Source organism: Podarcis filfolensis, assembly GCF_964270895.1.
Source record: "Podarcis filfolensis genome assembly, chromosome: 10".
Classification (NCBI taxonomy): Eukaryota; Metazoa; Chordata; class Lepidosauria; order Squamata; family Lacertidae; genus Podarcis; species Podarcis filfolensis.
This window is the reverse complement of record NC_139612.1, coordinates 67,275,528-67,297,263: the sequence shown is the minus strand read 5'-3', so window position 1 is coordinate 67,297,263 and position 21,736 is coordinate 67,275,528. Positions and strand designations below refer to the sequence as shown.

Below are 21,736 nucleotides of genomic sequence, written 5' to 3'. Positions count from 1 at the left end.
TTATAGGCCGGTATCATTTATTATCCCCCATGCTGTGGAGGAGGGGCTAATCCTGAGAGGGTACTTAAGTCCATCTAGTGGGTTCATGCCTGAGATTAGGTGGAATTGAATGAAGGATTTCCTAGCTCACAGCTCCCGCTCTTAGCAGATGCAATGGTGCCCTGTGCTTAAGTAGAAGAAAGAGCAATGGGCATCTGTCAGCTTCGCCTCACTTCTGCCACTAGCTTTGCTTCAGAAATGGAAGGAAAACTCAGGCCCTCTTTCTCCTGTCCTGCCAGGGCTCCTGGCACAGGAGGCGAGGACCAGTTTAGTCTCCTCAACCAAAGTGATCCTGGGGCTAGACCGACTCCATGATGAGGAAAAGCTATGTCAGGGAATGGTCTGAATCAGAGGATTGGTGAATGCATTCTCAGGGAGATCAGCTCCTCTTTGAAGAGGAGGGGGAGATCCCCCCGCCATTTCCAGCGGTTTCAGGAGTAGAGAGAGAGACCCAGACACTGAGCATCTTCGACAGGAGTTGCCTAGTTACGAGATAATGGAAAGAGAAACAGAAGGGAGGGAACAGCCAGCAGAGATGTCAGAGAGCAGAGAGTGTGGGGAACCCTCCCTCCCCAAGAACTAGGAGGTCCGTCCGTATTACAGAACATAGAATGCAGAGAGGAGGCGGAACTTCCTGTTGGCGCCCAGGATGTTGCTGGAGACGGAAGGGGGAGGGTTTAGAGTAGCCAACTCTAAATGTGGAGAGATGCTGATTTTTGCTTGCAACCAGATGACTGAATCCAAAAGACTATAAAATATAAACTGCTTGTTAATTCTTGTATGTGTGGTGTAGTGGTTAAGAGCGATAGACTTTAATCTGGTGAACTGGGTTCACTTCCCCACTCCTCCACATGCAGCTGCTGGGTGACCTTGGGCCAGTCACACTTCTTTGAAGACTCTCAGCCCCACTCACCTCAGAGTGTTTGTTGTGGGAGAGGAAGGGAAAGGAGAATGTTAGCTGCTTTGAGACTCCTTCGGGTAGTGATGAAGCGGGATATCAAATCCAAATTCAAGTTTCCGAAGGAAGGGAGGACAAGGATTTCCCTAGCAAAACTGTCCCCACCAAAAAAATCCCCTCACCATTAAAAGTATCTTGGATAGGTTTGTTAAGGACAATTATTTGCTCTTGTGGAACGACAAAAAAATCTGTGACATACTTTCGGTTCTAGGTAACCCCTGCAGAAGTAACAAAAGCTGTTTGCCTTTGTTCAGGTGAATGTAGCCTGAGTTTGCAAACTCAGCTGTGAACCACTTCTGCCTCTTTCCCTATGCTTGTTTCCCTCTAGTACTTAAGAAGAAGAAGAAAAAAAACTTGGGTGCAGTATGAAAACTAGGCCATAATTAAGCAAGGTAGCTCCAGAGGGGCCCCTCAGTTGCTAAGAAACTGCCTTTGCAGAAACCGAGGTCTCCGGCTGCTCCTAAAAATAATCATCTGGTCAAATCAGAACCCAGTGGGGCTGCTGGTCTGAGAAGAATTGCCTTTAATATTGACTACAACATGGAAGTCTTTAGCTGCCTTGGGCCTCTTCCCACCGGCAAATGAGTTTGCCTGCGCCCAGGAAAGGAGCAGGCAGCACTTTCTGCACACAGGAGAGAAATTGAGAATTTGTATTGTAACGGACAAAGGTAGCAGTGCAGCGCCTGCTACTTAACCTGTGAGGGCCTCCCCCCTTGGGCAGTGGTTGTGCCAGCAAAATCAGGGACAAAAGAGGCCGGTGGAGCCTAATAGGCTTGCATTTTTCTTTTGAAAAACTGCAGCGAAATGTAAAGTGCATTCTAACGGGATAGGAATGCTCAGCAGCAGCAACAGCAACACATCTTAAGTGTTTCTCTAGTTCTATATTCTGGGACAAAACTTCAGGCACATTCCCTTCAGCATGGCAACGAAAGCCATAAGTAGGTCATATGGTTGCTTTGCTGTGCTTATTTAAATCAGACATGGGGGACCTTTTTTTCAGGTTCCCTGTGTTCCCTTTTGGGCAACCTTCTGAGCTGCAGACCAGTGGCAGGCGAGGCCAGAGGCAAAGGGGGTGGAGGAATTAATGCAAAACTTGCCTCTACAGTTGGCCGGTTTCTACATACATTCACACACAGCCTGCTCCATCCAAATGAGCAAGAGGCATTTATCAGGGCTCAATCCAGACAAAATAAACAGGGAAGGGATGCAATGAAGTTATTTTTCTCTTTGACATCTGGTGGGAGGGCGTTCAACAGGGCGGGTGCCACTACCAAGAAGGCCCTCTGCCTGGTTCCCTGTAACTTGGCTTCTCGCAGTGAGGGAACCGCCAGAAGACCCTCGGCGCTGGACCTCCATGTCCGGGCAGAACGATGGAGGTGGAGACGCTCCTTCAGGTATACTGGACCGAGGCCGTTTAGGGCTTTAAAGGTCAGCACCATCACTTTGAATTGTGCTCGGAAACGTACTGGGAACCAGTGTAGGTCTTTCAAGAGCCAGTGTGGTCTCCAATGAGGAGTGCGAAGAGAGTCCTGTGAGCTAGATATAGCAGCTTGGGGGTTGAGCTTCCTCCTCCTGGTTTGAATATTTTGGTTTGTATTCATCCAAGTTCTACTCAGAGCAGACTCTGGATGTACCAAAGTTAGTCATGTCCTGCAACTTCAATGGGTCTAGTCTGAGAAGGACTAGCACTAGCTACAACCTTTCATCTCTGGATCCGTGACTGAAAGCTCTTGTTCTTTGGGGCAGGGTGAGGCCCAAGGAGATACCATGTGCAGTATGGCCCACCCACTAGAGAATCTTCTGCTATTCTATTTTATGCAACAAACAATCTTAGTAGTTGTGATTGTGCTTTATATTGTATGTGTGGCGGTTGATGATTTTTATGGTTATTGCTGTTTTTCCTTTTGTTGAAACAAAATAAAAAAAATCCTTCCAGTAGCACCTTAGAGACCAACTAAGTTTGTTATTGGTATGAGCTTTCATGTGCATGCACAGATACACTGAAACAGAAGTCACCAGGCCCTTATATATAGTGAGAGGGTGGGGAGGGGTATTACTCAGAAGGGTGGTGGGAATGGGTGATTGGCAGATAGCTGTGATGAGCCTGTTGACGACTCTTAACGACTGCAATTGGTCTTACAGGAAAAAGCAAGGGGTGAGATGGCTAAAAATAGCTATATCATGTATAATGAGATAAGAATCCAATGTCTCTATTCAGACCAGGTCTCTCCATGGTTTTAAGTTTGGTAATAAGTTGCAATTCAGCAACTTCTTTTTCCAGTCTATTTCTGAAATTCTTTTGTAATAAGACAGCTACTTTGAGATCTTGTATAGAATGTCCTGGGAGATTGAAGTGTTCTCCTACTAGTTTCTCTGTCTTGTGATTCCTGATACCAGATTTATGTCCATTTATCCTTTGGCGTAGGGTTTGGCCTTTTTGTCCAATATAGAGAGCTGAAGGGCACTGTTGGCATTTGATGGCATACACATTGTTAGAAAATGAGTAATTAAATAGTCCTGAGATGGTATGTTTGATGTTGTTGGGGCCAGTGATGGTGTTGTCTGGGTGGATGTGGCAGCAAAGTTGGCATCAGGGTTTATTGCAGGCTCTGGTACCAGTGTCCATATTAAGCCTGGTTGTTGTATTATTGTGGGTGAGGAGTTTTTTAAGATTGGGTGGCTGTAGGCAATTAAAGGTCTTCCTCCCTTCCTTTTGTTATTTTTCTGAATGATGCCATGGCCTATGGCTAGCACAATAAAAGTCGATGATGATGATGATGATGATGATGATGATGATGATGATGAGTATGGCCCACCCCTTGCTTTCTTCCCGCAGTGGGGAGAGTGGCATGCAGTTGCCCAAGACTTACTGGTTTGAGATTTCTCCTCCGGAAATAGTGAGCGAACAGGCACTAAAACAGGGATGAGACCTTTTTTGCAGCCTAATTCCCTCCATGGGCAACCTTCTGGAGGTGGACACCCATGCCAGTGATGGGTGGAGCCATTACCACAATTCAAGGATACATTTTGACCAGGCAAAGCACCCACATGCAGCTGCTGGGTGACCTTGGGCCAGTCATGCTTCTTTGAAGTCTCTCAGCCCCACTCACCTCACAGAGTGTTTGTTGTGGGGGAGGAAGGGAAAGGAGAATGTTAGCCGCTTTGAGACTCCTTAAAGGGAGTGAAAGGCGGGATATCAAATCCAAACTCTTCTTCTTCTTCTTCTTGAAGGAAAGGATTGGGGCCAGTGGGGAGGGTGGCCTGTGACAAACAGGGTGTGATGGCCTGGGACTTGGGCTCGGACTCAGAACCAGAGGAGTCTCAGTCCGCACCGGATCCTTTGCCTCAGGCATCATCTGAACCAAGTCTGGGGCCTGATTCTGAAGAGCCCCAGTCTGCACAGGTTCCCCTGCAACAAGCACCAGCTGAGCCAGTTGGGTCAGGGGAGGCTGAGGCGGCCCCTGGGTCTAGTAACCCACCAACGTCTCCTGAGCTACAGAGAGAAGGAGAGACCTGAGTACTCGCAGGAGGAGTGCTCACCTTCAGGCAAAACAGGGAGGTGAGTCGCCGGGGGATCAGGATTGGCTGCTACCCCGACAAAGATAAAAGGCTGTCGGACCCCGCCCCAGGTTGCAGGAGCAACATTGCTGTATGCTAGATCCTGCCTGAGATCCTGTACCTGTCCTTGCCTGGTTTCCTGCCTGGTTTCCTGCCTCGTGTCCTGCTTTGGCCCTGTCGGGCTGACTCCTAGCGGAACCTTAGATTCTGGTCCGGTCCTGGACCCCGTTTCAGGGGTTACCCCTGGGCCCAGCTCAAAGGGTTTGGCTTGGGGAGAGTCCTGATGACCAAGAGCAAGAGGGCTGCATTTGGCCTGGAGATGTGCCACCTGCCCTTTTAAAAAAAGATTTTAAGAATGTATGAAGTGGCCCATCTTCTCCAACATCCTGTACTCAGAGGGGCCAAACAGATACCTCTGGGAAGCCCACAAACAGGAATCCCTTGCAGATGACTTCAGTGCCTAGAGACAGGCAGTCAAGTCGTGCATCCACAGTAGTAGCCAAAGGAGGAATAACGACTGGCAGGACCACAGAGAGAAGAAATGCCATGGTGCATGTGCAGCAGCAAAACCAGACACCTTCGTCTGCCCCAGCTGCAACGAAACATGTCTCTCCCGTATTGGTCTCCACAGGCACAGCAGGTGCTATAACTCTCCAACAGTTTGACCGCCCCTCGAGGTGTACTCTTCCATTGTCTCCCAAGACAGACGGATGCCAGCGAACAATAGGAAGCTATCTTATACCAAGTCAGACCATTGGTCCATGTGGCTCAGTGCTGTCCATATTGACTGTGGCTCTTGAAGGTTTCAGACAGCATTCTTTCAATGCTCAGTGGGTGGATGTCCTCCCATTAAGTTAAGGTCCTTCCTTCCAAAGGCAAGTTTGTATGGGATAATATAAAACTTAGGCATCTTAAGGGACATGGGAGCTGATTGCCCACATGCTAAACTTTTGTGCCACCCCAGACACAACTTTGTAACTGCAGACATTCTACGGAGGTCAAGGATACCTTCGGCCATCTTTTATTCATCGTGTCTCTTGGTGCTTGAGGTCCCTTCCTCTGTCTCTGAAGTGAGATCAGAGGAGCCAAGATCCAAGGCTGACCTCGGCTCTTTGGTTTCAGAGAAGGACAGCGCAAATTAGCCCTGGAGCCACTGGACTGGACCCTTTTCTTCTTCCTCTCCTTTTGAAGCCCCCTTTGGTGTCAAAGCCTCCTCTTTGGAGTTGGCAAATCCTGTGACTTTGGCAGCGTTTGATGAGCTATCCCAGAGCCCTAGGGAAGAGCAGATCTTCCAAGAGGGACCGGCTTGTTAACATGCAGCGGTGTGGCAGAGCTGAGAGAGAAGGGGCCGCGGCTGACCTTTGGTTCCTCTCCATGCTGCCAAATCCCCAACACTACTTAGAACTTGATCAGTGCAGCTTAATTGCATTTGTCACAAGCAATAAAGCATTTCCATGCAACAAGGAACAGTGTGAAAGGAAGGTACGCAAGGAAGGGAGAGTGAAGCCAGAACATTAAGCTGTCACTCATATTTTTTGGAAACACAGAAAGGCACCACAAGCCTGGGAAATGGAGGTGATGTCATCGCTTGTGCCCAGTTCTATGTACACGCTGAGGACCTAATTATAAATGATGTCAGCTGCTTTACCTACAATCACGTCATTGATTTTAAAAAATACTTAATTACAGGTGTAAGGTAAAGGGACCCCTGACCATTAGGTCCAGTCGTGACCGACTCTGGGGTTGCGCGCTCATCTCGCTTTATTGGCCGAGGGAGCCGGCGTACAGCTTCCGGGTCATGTGACCAGCATGACTAAGCCGCTTCTGGCGAACCAGAGCAGCGCACGGAAACGCCGTTTACCTTCCCACTGGAGCGGTACCTATTTATCTACTTGCACTTTTATGTGCTTTTGAACTGCTAGGTTGGCAGGAGAATGTGCTGCTGTGGCAAAGAGCCAAAGGGAAAATGCTGACATTGTATCCCTTCCCGGCTCTTGCCACCAGGTGCTGTGAGTAACCAAGCAGCCTGTGTGGCCGCGCCTTGCCTCTTCAGAACAAACTTAGGAAGGCCCCAGTCCTGCAAAGTCCTATTGGCCACAGGGCCTGGCTCCTGCATGCACTCCTGACACATTGCCTCTCCAGAATAGGCATATGCATCAGGAAAGAGCTGTAGCTCAGTGACTTTGCATACGGAAGGCTGCAGGTTCAATCCCAGGAAAACTCCAACTATGGTTGGGACAGAGCTGTTCCTCAAACCCCAGAGAGACTCTGTCTGGCAGTGTAATCCACTGGTCTTCAAATGGCAGGTCACAATCAGATCCAAGGTGGGTCGCAACAGGAGCACTACCACCACGCAAATATATGAAGAGAGGTGTAGAAATGAGTGCCCAATTGCATGGTGGAGTTAAAAGTGGTTCCTGGGACTGAAAAAAAGTTCACGATACCAGGTGTAAAGGTCAAGGACCCTTGGACGGTTAAGTCCAGTCAAAGGAGACTATGGGGTTGCGGCGCTCATCTCACTTTCAGGCCGAGGGAGCCAGCATTTGTCCACAGACAGCTTTCCAGGTCATGTGGCCAGCAGGACTAAACCGCTTCTGGTACATGGAGGACTGTGACAAGTGCCAGAGCGCATGGAAACACTGTTTACCTTCCTGCCACAGTGGTACCTATTTATCTGCTTGCATTGGAATGCTTTCAAACTGCTAGGTTGGCAGGAGCTGGGACCGAGCAACGGGAGCTCACCCCCTTGCGGGGATTCGAACCGCTGACCTTCCGATCAGCAAGCCCAAGAGGCTCAGTGGTTTAGACCACAGCGCCACCCGTGTCCCACATCTACCTGCTGTAGATAATATTGAGTCAACTGGACCCAATGTCCTGACTTAATATGAGGTGGCATATTTCTTTGTTTCATTCTTCCAGATTAGCGTTTGTGCAATCTAAGATATAAGATTTTAAAAATTTATTTATAATAAAAAATGTGCCTGCTACTTTCCGGGCAGTGATTTACAGCTGTAACGATAATGTCAAAACGCAACTGCAAATAACTTTGAAAAATACAAAGTAAGCAAAAACAAGAAAGCAATTGTCTATGTCTTACCAGAAGAAAAAAATGTTGAAAAATGCTTTGAAGGAAAAGTATATGTGAGATGAGATGCATGAACAGATTGTGATGGGCCAGAGAAGAAGGGGAAAGGATTTATCTCAGGAAAGGTGGAGGACAGAGGGGACATTGGGCAGAGGGAAACATCGAGTTAGGGAGAAAAGGGGAATCTGTTCTGAGTGCGTATATAAAGCAATATAAAGTGAGATGCTTACACTTCCATATGAAGAGGGAAGAAAGGAACAGTTCAAATATCTGTTATTTGGCAAGAGAAACATCTGCTTTGGGAACAAGTGTGTGTCATTCCTTCTGAAAGTGTCCTGGTCTTGCCTACTGATGGACAATGCACAAGTCTCTCTCTCTCTCTCTCTCTCTCTCTCTCTCTCTCTCTCTCTCTCTCTCTCTGCAAGAGGCAGATTCTTTCTTCCATGTCTCTAACATCAGTTACCTTGATCCTGGGAATACAAGTAACTTTCATTTTATCTGAAGCCGGACCCGTCTGTTGGGGGATATTTAATTACTCCAATTAGCCACTGCCATTTGTTTGACTTGAACCTTAGTTTCTTCCCTCTGAAGTCAGACCAATCTGGCTTGATAGAGATATAGGTGCAAAGGAACACACCTCCAATTGGAATAGCTGACATCACCTAGGTAGTTTGGCACCCACCCTCATCCTCTTTTTCCACTTGCATGCCAACTGGTGGATAATAATAATATAATAATAATTTATTATTTATACCCTGCCCATCTGGCTGAGTTTCCCCAGCCACTCTGGGCAGCTTCCAACCAAAATACAGGAAAAAAATACAGCATAAGACATTAAAAACTTCCCTAAACAGGGCTGCCTTCAGATGTCTTTTAAAAATAAGATAGCTGCTTATTTCCTTCACATCAGAACGGAGGGTGTTCCACAGGGCAGGCGCCACTACCGAGAAGGCCCTCTGCCTGGTTCCCTGTAACCACACTTCTCACAGCGAGGGAACCGCCAGAAGACCCTCGGCGCTGGACCTCAGTGTCTGGGCTGAACGATGGGGGTGGAGACGCTCTTTCGGATACACTGGACTGAGGCCGTTTAGGGCTTTAAAGGTCTGCACCAACACTTTGAATTGTGCTCGGAAACGTACGTGGAGCCAATGTAGGTCTTTCAGGACTGGTGTTATGTGGTCTCGGCAGCCACTCCCAGTCACCAGTCTAGCTGACACATTCTGGATTAATTGCAGTTTCCGAGTCACCTTCAAAGGTAGCCCCATGTAGAGCGCATTGCAGTAGTCCAATCTCACCTTGGCAAACTTTTGTGCTACATCATGCCTCTAGCATAATGCCTCACAGGCGCCTCTGATGCCAGTGGAAGGTCCATGCCCCTCCACACCTGAGCAGGGGGAGGCGGTTGCATAATTATGTCTTCCCCTTAATTGCGTCTGCTGCCTGCAACACATGGACTCATTACAAGCTTTTCATACGCTAAATTATTATTAATGAGCAGGCATTCTGAGCACCAGCAGCACATTAAAGTCACCCCACAGGACAATGAGCTCCATGCCACAGCGAAAAGCGAAACCACCCTAGAAGACTGCAGAGCTGAAATGAGATGATCACTAATGCAGTTGCTCTTTTGCCTTTTGACGAACTAACAAATGATTGTCTTCTTCTTCTTTGGCGTTCACTCGTAGCTGAGTAAGATTGTCTTCCATGAACACGGTCTTAATAGAGAGTCCATAATTGACTGTGGAGGCCAATTTTGGATCCACACATCCTTCCACAGTGGGGACATAGGTTTCTGGGTGGGAGCTGATCCCAGTGAGGATTTGCCAAGTGTGCCTTCCTCTTAGCACGTTTCTCCCTTTCATCCAGAGTTCTAGCGTCTTCAAAGCCCATGACACCTTTGGTAACAGCTGTTCTCCAACTGGAGCGCTCGCAGGCCAGTGTTTCCCAGTTGTCGGTGTTTATACTACATTTTTAAAGATTTGCCTTGAGAGGTCTTTAAACCTCTTTTGTTGACCACCAGCATTACGCTTTCCATTTTTCAGTTTGGAATAGAGCAGTTGCTTTGGAAGACGATCATCAGGCATCCGCACAACATGACCAGTCCAACGAAGTTGATGTTGAAGAATCATTGCTTCAACACTGGTGATCTTCTTCCATCTGATATTAGTTCGCCTGTCTTAGAATGACTGTGGAGAGCATAGGAGCCAACTCCTAGGGGCTGTGCGGGCTTTGGCCTCCAAAATAAAATATTTGAGGGGGGCAGGTCCCCACAAAGTTGATGGGCATTCCCATTCAAATGGTGTATGCATGCTGTCGGGGTTCTGGCCAGCAGGCAGGGCAGGCATCCAGGCAAAACGACATATATACGTGCTAACCCATTACTCTCTACTGCGTGCTGCTTGGGAGATCCATCAATCTTCTTCCCCAACGTGCTGCTGTGACTCATGTCTCCAAGACGTGAGCACACATTGACTAAGCAGAGTCAACAACAGCAGAGCTAGGCTGGAGGTGTGAGTACTAATCTCCTTTTATTTATGTACAAAACAGGACAAAGGAAAACATGGCTCTCTCTCTCTCTCTTCTTCCTTGGAGAGAAGGGAATACGAAAGCACAACAGAATGGAACAGTGCAAAAAAAACCTTTCACTCCCATTATTTCCAACAGTGTTAGAATGTAAATACAGACATGTGATGAAACAATCACGTGATCAATTGTGCAGGGCGGAGCCTGGAATGTCTGCTGAAAAAAACAGCTTCCCATGATGCATTGGAACTTCATGGTATCATTAATGGTCTTCCCCCATTTTTAGGAAGTAGGGGATTTCCCCTTCCCCTTCCCCTTCCTTTGTATGCAATTGCAGTGATACAGTTATCCAAGTCATCGTGGTGGTGGTGATGATTATGATGGTGATTATACCCCACCTTTTCCCCTGACAGGGACTCAAGGTGGGTTACAGTTCAAAATAAGAACAGCTAAAACATTTTTTTAAAAACCATCGTTACAAATACTTGGAAGAGTCTGCAGCAGAGATAAGTTGAGAATCAGAGGCAGAAGCAGGTGAGGGAGAAGAGGGAGATTAATGGCAGAGATGTGTCTGGATGGTGAAGGGTCTCTCGCTCCTGCTGGGACAACTCCCCTCCCCCTCTGACTTCCAGCACCAGGAGAGGCATGAAGCGGGAGGAGCAAAGGCAGGCAGACAGGTGCAGTCTTCAATTGCTTGGAAGGAGGCCAGGAGAGGAGGCAACATAGATTACCAGGGGGACGTGGGGACATTTAGTCTCGGTGACTGATTTCGTGGAGTAAGATGTGCAGGGAATGAGCTGCTGTGATCGTTAGACGCAAAACTCAATAAGATTATGTCCTTGCTAATCAAGAGTTAACTCCAACTTTGACTGTGTGATTTACTGCGACAGATTTGAACCCAGATCCAAATCTCAAAGTGGACAGGTGTCAAAGCAGCAGGAAGAGGAGAGAAAAGGCCTTTGAAAAAAGAGGGGTAGACTGTCTTGCCAGATTGGTGCATGCTGTAGTTGTCTCCCACTTGGAATACTGCAATGCGCTCTATGTGGGGCTACCTTTGAAGGTTACCTGGAAACTGCAATTAATCCAGAATGCGGCAGCTAGACTGGTGACTGGGAGTGGCCGCCGAGACCACATAACACTGGTCCTGAGAGATCTGCATTCGTTCCCAGTACATTTCCGAGCACAATTCAAAGTGTTGGTGCTGATCTTTAAAGCCCTAAACAGCCTCGGTCCTGTATACCTGAAGGAGCGTCTCCACCCCCATCATTCAGCCCGGACACTGAGATCCAGCGCCGAGGGCCTTCTGGTAGTTCCCTCACTGCGAGAAGCCAAGTTACAGGGAACCAGATAGAGGGCCTTCTCGGTAGTGGCGCCCGCCCTGTGGAACACCCTCCCTTCAGATGTGAAGGAAATAAGCAGCTATCTTATCTTTAAAAGACATCTGAAGGCAGCCCTGTTTAGGGAAGTTTTTAATAGTTAATGCTGTATTGTTTTTAACACATTCTCTTGGGAGCCGTACAGAGTGGCTGGGGAGACCCAGCCAGATGGGCAGGGTATAAATAAATTTTTTTATTATTATTATTGACACAGAACTTCAGGGTTCCATTGGATTGTTTGCTGCCTCCTTCAGGATGCTGGCGTATTGCACGCAAGTGCGCAGAACGGCACATGCACCAACCGAGTCTGCTGGAGGTCCTTGACTGCAGCTTACCAGGCCTTCAGGAGCCAGAGAGAAGCAGGGAGAGTCAATTAGACAAAAGCAGACACTGGATCTGTCAGATCCACCAACACTTTCCCTAACCCCTCCTTCTCTTGAAGATGGGTGACAGGTCTGGTGTAATAGAGGTGTCTCCGCTCCTCCGACGGGGAACAGGCACCAAGAGCCATAGCTCTGCAAATTAAACTGTCATTCCGTCCCGCGCAACGTTCAAACCTGATATCTGGAGTGCTTCACAAGTGCTGCCTCTGTCTGGCTGTCACCCAGCCGCACAGGAGCACCTGGGCTGTGACAGGGGAAGAGGCAAGACGAGAACGGGGAGCGAAGCTGATGGGGGGTGCCAGAGTCTGACATAGAATCACAGAACTGTAGTGTTACAAGGGACCCCAAAGGTCATCTAGTCTGACCCCCTGCAATACAGGAGTCCCACACCTCTGCGAGGGCTCACTGCAGGCGCCTTTAAATGGCTCATAGCCTGGGCTCTGAATCGCTACTCTTTTGCACAGGATGTCAAGGATGGATTCAGTAATAAAGGAAGCACGTCTCTGTTGGCAGTGACGTTAACTCTTGATTCATACAACTCTTCCTAGTGGCCTCAGTAACTCTTCCCAGTAGATCTTGCCCCTATGCAGAAATTCCCAAAATGGTTTAAAGCCCTAAATGGCCTCGGTCCAGTAGACCTGAAGGTGTGTCTCCACCCCCATCGTTCTGCCCGGACACTGAGGTCCAGTACCGAGGGCCTTCTGGGGGTTCCCTCATTGCGAGAAGCAAAGCTACAGGGAACCAGGCAGAGGGCCTTCTCGGTAGTGGCGCCCACCCTGTGGAACGCCCTCCCATCAGATGTCAAAGAGAAAAACAACTACCTGACATTCAGAAGACATCTGAAGGCAGCCCTGTTCAGGGAAGTTTTTAATGTGTGACATTTTAATGTATTTTTAATTTTTGTTGGAAGCCGCCCAGAGTAGCTCCTCCTCTCCCGGATTTTTCTGAAGCAATCTCAGACTGTGTCTGCGAATCTCTGATCTCTGTTCTGCTCTACTCATTACTCTGCAAGTTCACAGAGACTAGCGGGGAGGGGGAGACTTCCTAGATTCTTCAGCAGTTCCTTGACCGCCCCCTCTGCTTCAGCCTCAGAGTCTGTACTGCTCCCTGTCACAGACTCTTCCTGCTCACTAAACCCTGTTGCCCTTTACGTATCCAGCCCCTCTTCCCAGTCTTCTCCCTCCGAATTCTCCTCGGTGTCCCACCACCAATCCCCTGGCTCAGAGCCTTCCTTCTCTGGGGGTTCCCCGGCTGTGACCTCCCACCCCTTCTCTGCATCCAGCAAGTCCCTGACACATGATCACTTGACAGGTCAGCAATTAGCCATAATCAATTCGGGCAAACGCTAGAACATTAGCAGTGGCGAAGTTTTTATCGGTGGTTGCAAGAACCAATGATCCCTATCTTTAAGTCGGAACAAAATGCTTGTTTAACCTGGAGGTAGGCTGTCTGAATTCTGCATTGCTTTGTAATGATTTGTTGGGTTTCTGGACTGTAATAAAGATTGATTGATTGATCAATTAGTAATCATTGCACCTCAGATTAACCTCCGGTTCGCTGACCCCACGAGAGAGTGTTTGGCGCATTGTGCCCTCTCCTTCGCCTCCAGAACATGGATGGTTTTCTGGGGTTAGTGTGGGACAGGATTGAGAGTAATCAGGGAGAACAGGGCAGGCCTTAGGACCTGGGGGAAGCAGTCAGGAGATGGGGTGGGGCCAGAAACCCAGCTGGAAGGGAAGGGTGGGGCCAGAGGAGGAGGAAGTCAAGGGGAACATGGTGCAAAAGAGGGTCAAGGCAATGGAGGTCTTGGTGAGCCCAATGATTAGCATGATGAGCTACTGTGCTTGATGACGGATGGCAGATGTCCATCCTCTTATTGTGAGTCCAGCTTTCTTCATTCACCACGAGGATAACAGGGCTTTGCTTTCCCAAGCATCATTCAGCAAAGCAGTTTGCATGGCCCACTGGGGAAGACAACAAAACAACAAAATCAAAAACGGTAACAATTAATTGCACTTTTATTCAAAATCCGATTGAAACTATTTACCGTATTTTTCGCTCTATAAGACGCACTTTTCCCCTCCTAAAAAGTAAGGGGAAATGGGTGTGCATCTTATGGAGCGAATGCAGGCGGGAGGCTCTGCTCAGCGCTCCCTTTAAAGAGTCGCATGGAGCGTGTGTGCAACTCTTGGGGGCTTTTCCCCGAGGAGGGAAAAGGGCTGTGCTTCTTTCTCCTCAGGGAAAAGCCCCCAAGAGCTGCACACATGCTCCGCGCACTCTTTAAAGGGAGTGCAGCTCTTGGGTGAGCCTTCTGCCTCAGCCGCACACAGCCTCTTCTGGGCAGGGGCAGCCTTCAGCCCGCTGCCCGGGAGAGGCTGCGAGTGGCTATCCCATAAGCCAGAACAGCAAGAGGCTATCCCAGAAGCCAGATCCCTCTTGCTGTTCTGGCTTCTGGGATTCAGAACATTTTTTTTTCTTGTTTTCCTCCTCCAAAAACTAGGTGCGTCTTATGGTCTTGTACATCTTATAAAGCGAAAAATACGGTAGCTGAACTAATTCAGCAAAGCTGATGAACTCGATCTAGCCATTTGCACCTCCAGCACCAGCACCCTGCCGCCCCTTGCCTCTTAACACCCCCTAGGCAATCCCACCCACTCCAGAGGCGGCTACTGCCAACTTTGGGAACCGCTGCCCAAACGTGTGTTCCATCATTTCTCCCCCAGAAAAAGCGTGTCATCGTCTCTTTTTGTTTTTCACCGAGCGTAATTCCAGTGCCCGCTCTCCTCTTCAGCTCTGCGGGAGGGCACGCATGAAATATTTATAAAGAGCGTGACTGCCTTTCTGCAGACTCCTTTCGGGAACTATAAATCCATCTCCCCGTTGCCTAGAACCACACACCAGCTGCTCTTGGGTTCAGTTTCCGGCATGCACTGAGTTCACTCTCACCCGCTCGTCTGCTTGATGAGCAGCTGGAAAACTTCAGCAAACTCAGAGGAAAGTGGGACTGAGCTCAAATGGATGCTCTGTTGTTTCGCTGGCACCCGTGGCCTCAGCTGCTTTCTCCTTGGCTGCCGTCATTCAGGCACTGCCGGGCGCAGCTGTCGGGCGGCGGCGAGGGCATTCATTCTGGGCATGTGCCCGATTTCTGCCTGCGGGGCTGGATCTTGACAAGGCCCTTTGATTCTCTGCCCGACGCAAAACGTCTATGTTGGCATCCGTGGGCATCGACAGCAGTGCTCATGCAGTTGGGTCAGGGCAGTTTGGGGTCTCACTAGGCAAATACGAATTGGACCCTCTGTTGGCATGACCAGTCAGAGGGAACAACGTCCAGCAGGCAGGGCTGGAGATGAGAGCTGGATTAGGTTCATCGTCCAATTCCACAACATCGGCACAGATCAAGGGGCAGGAAAAATTCCTCTACAAAGAAAGGTTGAAATATTTGGGACTTTTTAGTTTGTTTTTAAAATAATGATAAGTAAGGAGGATGTATCAGATCAAGCATAGTATGGAGAAATGTAGACAGGGAGACGTTTTTCTCACTCTCTCATAATATTACTAGACCCTGTATACATGAAGGAGCATGGGTGACGTTGTGGTCTAAACCACTGAGGCTCTTGGGCTTGCCAATCGGAAGGTCGGCAGGTCAAATCCCCGTGGCAGGGTGAGCTCCCGTTGCTCTGTCCCAGCTCCTGCCAACCATTGTGGACCCCCATCATGAGCTCCCGTTTTTCGGTCCCAGCTCCTGCCCACCTAGCAGTTCGAAAGCACATCAAAGTGCAAGTAGATAAATAGGTACCGCTCTGGCGGGAAGGTAAACGGCGTTTCCATGCGCTGCTTTGGTTTGCCAGAAGTGGCTTAGTCCTGCTGGCCACATGACCTGGAAGCTATCTGTGGACAAACATTGGGTCCCTCAGCCTATAGAGCGAGATGAGCGCATCAACCCCAGTTTCGTTCGAGACTGGACCTAACGGTCAGGGCTACCTTTACCTTTACCTTTAAGGTGCTACTGGACAATTTTTTTCTTTTTTATATATATTTTGACTGTGTCAAACCAACACATCTCCCTACCTGAACCTGTGAGATAGGTTAGGCTGAGAGTCAGCAGCTATCCCCCAAGATTACCTAGTGAGCTTCTCGGCTAAGTGGAGGTTATCTGAACCCCGGCCTCTCCCAGGTCCTAGTACAGGCTTCCTCAACCTTGGCCCTCCAGATGTTTTTGGCCTACAACTCCCATGATCCCTAGCTAGCAGGACCAGTGGTCAGGGATGATGGGAATTGTAGTCTCAAAACATCTGGAGGGCCAAGGTTGAGGAAGCCTGTCCTAGTAGGACACTCTTAACCACACCAGCCTGCGCTGCTCTTAACTCCCCCAGAACTTGGTTTCCCGCTGCCTCCAGCTCCATCTTCCCTGTACTGTGGCAGCCCAGATTAAAGAGGTCTCCCTTGCCTTGCCTGCATCCCCGCTCTCTGCAATGCTGGAACCCGGTTTCCTTCCCCCTTCTGCCCCAGGAGATTTGGTTGCTGAACTCAGCAGGTGGCTGCGGCGCCATCGACGAGGCACCTGTCAGCTATTTTGGCTCCTTCTCCTTCTCCGTTTCCCCTAATTATAAAATTGCGGCGGTGCTGGCGTTAGGGGCCTTTTCCGGGCATGTGTGTGTGCGCGCCACTGTGTGGGGGTGCGCTGCGCGCGAAATGTCAAATTGAAGAAATTAAAAATGTAAATGACGGAGCCTAATTAACCAGTTGACAGCGGAGCACAGCTGCCGGTGACAGTGACTGATTACCTTCCGCAAATCTTGTCCTCGAAGGCCTGCCATACTTTGGGGGTGGAGAGGAGGGAGGGAGGGAAGGAGGGCATCCAAAATAGCAACTGCCTTAAAGTGACAGCCTCTTGCCGTACGCAAACGTTTTGCACTGTATATGGGACCGTGCCAGGCCCAGCTTGGGCTCTAGGTAGCCATTTCTGAGCCCTAGACCTGGATGGTGGTGTTTTCAAATTCAGAGTCGCTGGTGTTGATTGCTGGAGCCTGAAATCCATTTAGCAGTGGCGGCTGGTCTATTAGCTTAAAAAGCTTCAACCAGGCTTCGCCTTCACAGAAACCCCAAAACAAGAACAGAAATGCAATTGCGGAAGGATTTCTGGATTGTGGGCTTTCAGAGTTCTGCCCCCACCTCAGTCTCAGAGTTACCAGGTCACAGTGTTGCAGAGACAGTATGTACATCTGTCCTTTATTTTTATTTTTTAGAATTCACAACTACATTTCAAAACAACAAGCCTTTGCAAAGTGACTTGAAATATTAAACCGGCACTAAAACAGGGGAATTCTGTTACATAGATTCAGTTAAAAGGAATGCAAACTCAGTACAGTCATACCTTGGTTCTCGAACACCTTGGTGCTCATACGCTTTCGCTGCTGAATGCCGAAAACCCGAAAGTAGGTGTTCCGGGTTTCAAACGTTTTTGGGAATCCGAACGTCCAATGTGGTTTCTGCTCAAGTGCAGGAAGCTCCTGCAGCCAATAGGAAGCCGCACCTCAGTTTTCGAACGGTTTTGGGAGTCGAACGGACTTCCAGAACGGATTATATTCAAGAACCAAGGTACGACTGTATAGTAAGCAATTCCCCTCTAGTGGCAGCCACTGAAAACAATTCTTCACTAAAGCAAGGTGTTTTTTAAAGCCTTTTCAAAACAAGAAGGTCTGCAGAGCACACCTGAAAAGGGGGTTTGGCAGATCTCCCCGGGGAATGAGTTCCACAGTCATGGGGCCAGTGCTAAGAAGGTCCCGTCTCTAGTTCTTGCCAAGTGGAACTGGCTTGTTGGTAGAACTCTCTCCGGCACAACACTTAAAGGGCCTCTTTGATCCCCACCAGGTACTACTCAGATATCGGCAAGATGCCAGCTATCAGTGACCAGGACATGAACGCCTACCTGGCTGAGCAATCCCGCATGCACATGAATGAATTCAACACAATGAGCTCACTTTCGGAGATCTACTCCTACGTGGGCAAGTACAACGAAGAGGTGAGATGGGCTGGGGACAGGGAGGAGAAGCACCCGATCACAGCTGCCACGAGGGGCGGAAGGATCTGTCGATTTTGGTTCTAATTTTTACTATTATTTTTTTTACAATTCTTCCTTTGCATGTCTGGACCCCTTGGCAAGTCTGGTGATGGATTAGGCTGGATTAGGCTTTCCTTGGCCAACAATGAGCTGATCAATTGTCACCTCTGGGCACTTCCTGGAGTCCCTATTGTTCACGGGCAAAATAGTGTTGGAATGGAGGAAACTGGCAAAGGAGTTGATTTTATATGATTGTTAAAGCTAGGTAGGGACGCGGGTGGTGCTGTGGGTTAAACCACAGAGCCTAGGACTTGCCGATCAGAAGGTCGGCGGTTCAAATCTCCTCAACGGGGTGAGCTTCCGTTGTTTGGTCCCTGCTCCTGCCAACCTAGCAGTTCAAAAGCACGTCAAAGTGCAAGTAGATAAATAGGTACCACTCTGGCGGGAAGGTAAACGGTGTTTCCATGTGCTGGTCTGGTTCGCCAGAAGCGGCTTAGTCATGCTGGCCACACGACCCGGAAGCTGTATGCCAGCTCCCTCGGCCAATAAAGCGAGATGAGCGCTGCAACCCCAGAGTCGGCCACGACTGGACCTAATGGTCAGGGGTCCCCTTTACCTTTACCTAAAGCTAAGTAACTTCCCTGAGCTGCCAAGTCAAAAGGATACACTGATGCATAATATTTGTAACGTTTAACAACTTTAAAGATGCGCCCCCCCTCCCCGTAATTTCCGTAACACGTTTGACATGACCAGCTTCAACCATTAAGACGTCTCTCTTCTGCCTCTCTTCCACAGATCCTTGGAGCCCTTGATCAAGATGACCAGGCCGGGAAGCAAAAGCTGGCCTACAAACTTGAACAAGTTATAACCCTCATGAGCATAGACAGCTGAGAACTGCCCTACCAGGGGACTCCCTGGGAGGGATTTGAAACAAACATACAAACAAAACCAAGCCGTGCCTCAGTCAAGAACATCCTCTTTACCAAGTGCAAGTTTCTGATTGGCCGTCGAGCGGAGTCACCGGAAACAGCTCTCGACTCCTCTAAGGCTCGCCCGCCAAACCTATGGACGCCAAGCAACTAGGCCTCAAGGACTTGAGGGACGTCACCGCGGACGGATCCCTTAGTGCGGGGACCATACAGGTGGAGCTCCCTCGTCCACAGATTTCCCACCCCCCCCCTTCTGCCTTCTCCCCGGAGCATATCGTCATATCATCCGTTAACTAACAGAGCGGACCGCCCTGGTTCGCCTCTGTCGATGCTGCTTTTACTGGCTCCCTGTGGGCTCGGAACCGTGGAGCGGGAAACGAAACTCAGTGTTATTTTGAAGCTGCGCCAAGGCAGGACTTTCGCTCTCTTGCCTCTGGAGACCCCGGCAGAGTGGGAACGAACTTGGTTTTTCCCTCCCACTCAACAGTGCTGCCGTACCCCAGTCTTCATCCTAGGGGGAGGACCCCAGTGACTTTTACCCCACTCCTTGGGACTGGCATGGCAGAGGGGTCCCTGTGCCCTGTGAGCTAACCGTGTTGTCAGCTGCTCTTCTGGGATTGGGTGGAGAAGGAAGGAAAACCACCTATTCCCCACTCCACAATTTTCATGCATTCATCTACTTTTTGTTTTTATGGGTCATCCTCATTTTCAACCTGTGCCCCACTGACTGTGAAACTAAAAGGCAGCCACATACAAGCACACACCTCTCTTTCCCTGAAACTGTACCTGTCTCTTCTCTTTGCTTCAGATGCATCTCAGTGGGGGCATTTATATCCTTTCCTAAACAGCGCAGCTTCACGTTGTGCAGTGAGGCACTCTCGCCGTTGCAACCGGAAGCGGTCCTCTCCCTCGCTTTTTTTGTACCATTCCAGGCTGCAACTTTCTGTATCTTTCTGGCTAACCATCCCAAACAATAGAGCACAAAAAAAGAATAACAAGAAGCCTTTGATCAAGACACAGCACAGAGTTAAACCCAGAAATAAGTACCAGCATTATGGAGATGACAAGAGGTTGCACCCCAGGATTGGGGTAGGTTTGGGTAAGAAAAGAGACCCCCCTCCTAAGCCCATTTCTTTTTTCTTTAGTAGTAGCAACAGACCGAATGGATGTTCAAAAACAGGAGGGAGTGTTTATCATTTGTAGGGATAATTGGCTGGGGCAGTGTAGCTTGTGCAATGCTTTTGCCTGCAAAATTGCAGTTGGGACTGGATTGATTCGGCATGTTCTTCTTCTTTGGTTCGATGCATTCATGTAATCATGTAAACACATTCCAACCAGAGCAAAGCAATTTTGCATTGCATTTAGTTTGATGACAAAATTCAGCCATGCTATCTTGTTGAAATCAATGAGACTCAAAGGCTTCCCTCCTGACTGGGCCATGTCCCAGATTTGGAAAGCAGGAGCTAAATGCTGGTCCAGAGCTTTTTGCACACTTAAACACAGCCCCTCACACATTTCCAAAGTACAGAATCAAAACACACACTTCTGGCGTTTGCATCTGCCTGCCGAAGCTTGATGGATCCAATGTACTGGAGACCATTGAAATAAATAAATAGGCTTCAGCTTTCTTTAAGTCTGTGCTGAGTCACCATGACACATATTTAGCATCAATTTTGGGTCTTTCTCCAGTGCTCTTTGGAGAGTAGAAAAAGAAACCCGAGTTTCATTGGTGAAATTTGCATCCCGTCAAAATTAGCATCTATTGTTCAACTCAACAGTGTTTGAGTTTCCGATCTGAATGAATTTCCATTTTGGCACCGACACAAATTCGTTTTGCCTGAAGTAAGAGGTGAGCAAAATACAGTATAAGCAGAAGCCACCTGTGTCACAGTGACATGGAGAGCTGCCTTATAGCAGGTCAGACTGTTTATCCTCATGTTGTTTACCCTGATCTGCAGCAGCTCGCTGGCGTTTCAGACAAGAGAGAGGCTTTCCCCCTCACCTGCTGCTCACTTGGGTTTGTTTTCCAGCTGCACATGTCAGGAATTGAACTTGCAGCCTTCTGCATGCAAAGCATGGGCGCTGCTGCTGAGCAATGGTCCACCCCGAAGTCTAGATTCCGCAATGGCAGTTATGAGTTGTTCTGCAACACCAGACATTGACACTACCTTCCTGGAGTAAATATTTTGCCAAATAGGCAGTCTTGTACCAACGCTCAAAAGCACCATATAGCAAAAGGCGTTAATTCCATTAGTGCATTTAAAGGCTCAGCAACAAGCCCAGCAAGGTGTAATTCCCAAATTCCTGGGCTATGGGCAATAATGACACGGTTCACTTCAGCACTCCTCTGCCTTGTTCCAGGGCTGCCCAACCTCACTGTGATATCAGAGCTGGTCGTTCGACGGCCGGTCATTCGGAGGCGAGGCAGGCAGAGAGGCCAGAGGTTAAGGATGGGAGTGTAGGACCACGACAAGCTGCAGAAGCACTCAATCTTCTTTCTCCTATTTTTCACTGTGAAATAACCGTGCGTTGGGTCACCTGGCCGTCAATATGACACAGATCCTACCCATCACAACTGTGCTGTGAACATGTTTCCTACCCATTCCCGCCCTGTGCAACCACGGAGCTTAGGGGGAATGTTTTTAACCTGGCCCAACAGTTGTTTGTTTGTTTGCATGCATGCCTCCATTCATTCCATCTCCATTTCTTTTGGCCTTGAGTCAGCTAACATTGGTGTGCAGTACAGGATTAACCACTAGGCTATGTCAGCTTAAAAAGCTTAAAAACGGCTTCTGTTATATCTACGTATCTGAGAGTGCCTCTG

The 21,736-nt window shown here is 48.8% G+C and overlaps 1 protein-coding gene across 5 annotated transcripts in view; it reads left to right on the top strand.

The window, feature by feature from the left end:
* The window catches only part of PLXNA4 (plexin A4), a 580,684-nt gene extending 560,992 nt beyond the window's left edge, over positions 1-19,692 (top strand). For all 5 annotated transcript variants that reach the window (XM_083572528.1, XM_083572529.1, XM_083572532.1 and 2 more), the window contains 2 exons: positions 17,794-17,944; positions 18,779-19,692. In XM_083572528.1, coding sequence (XP_083428654.1) covers positions 17,794-17,944; positions 18,779-18,874 — 247 coding nt within the window. In that variant the 3' untranslated portion in view covers positions 18,875-19,692. The remainder of the gene's footprint in view (positions 1-17,793; positions 17,945-18,778) is intronic.
* The last annotated feature ends 2,044 nt before the right edge of the window (positions 19,693-21,736 follow it).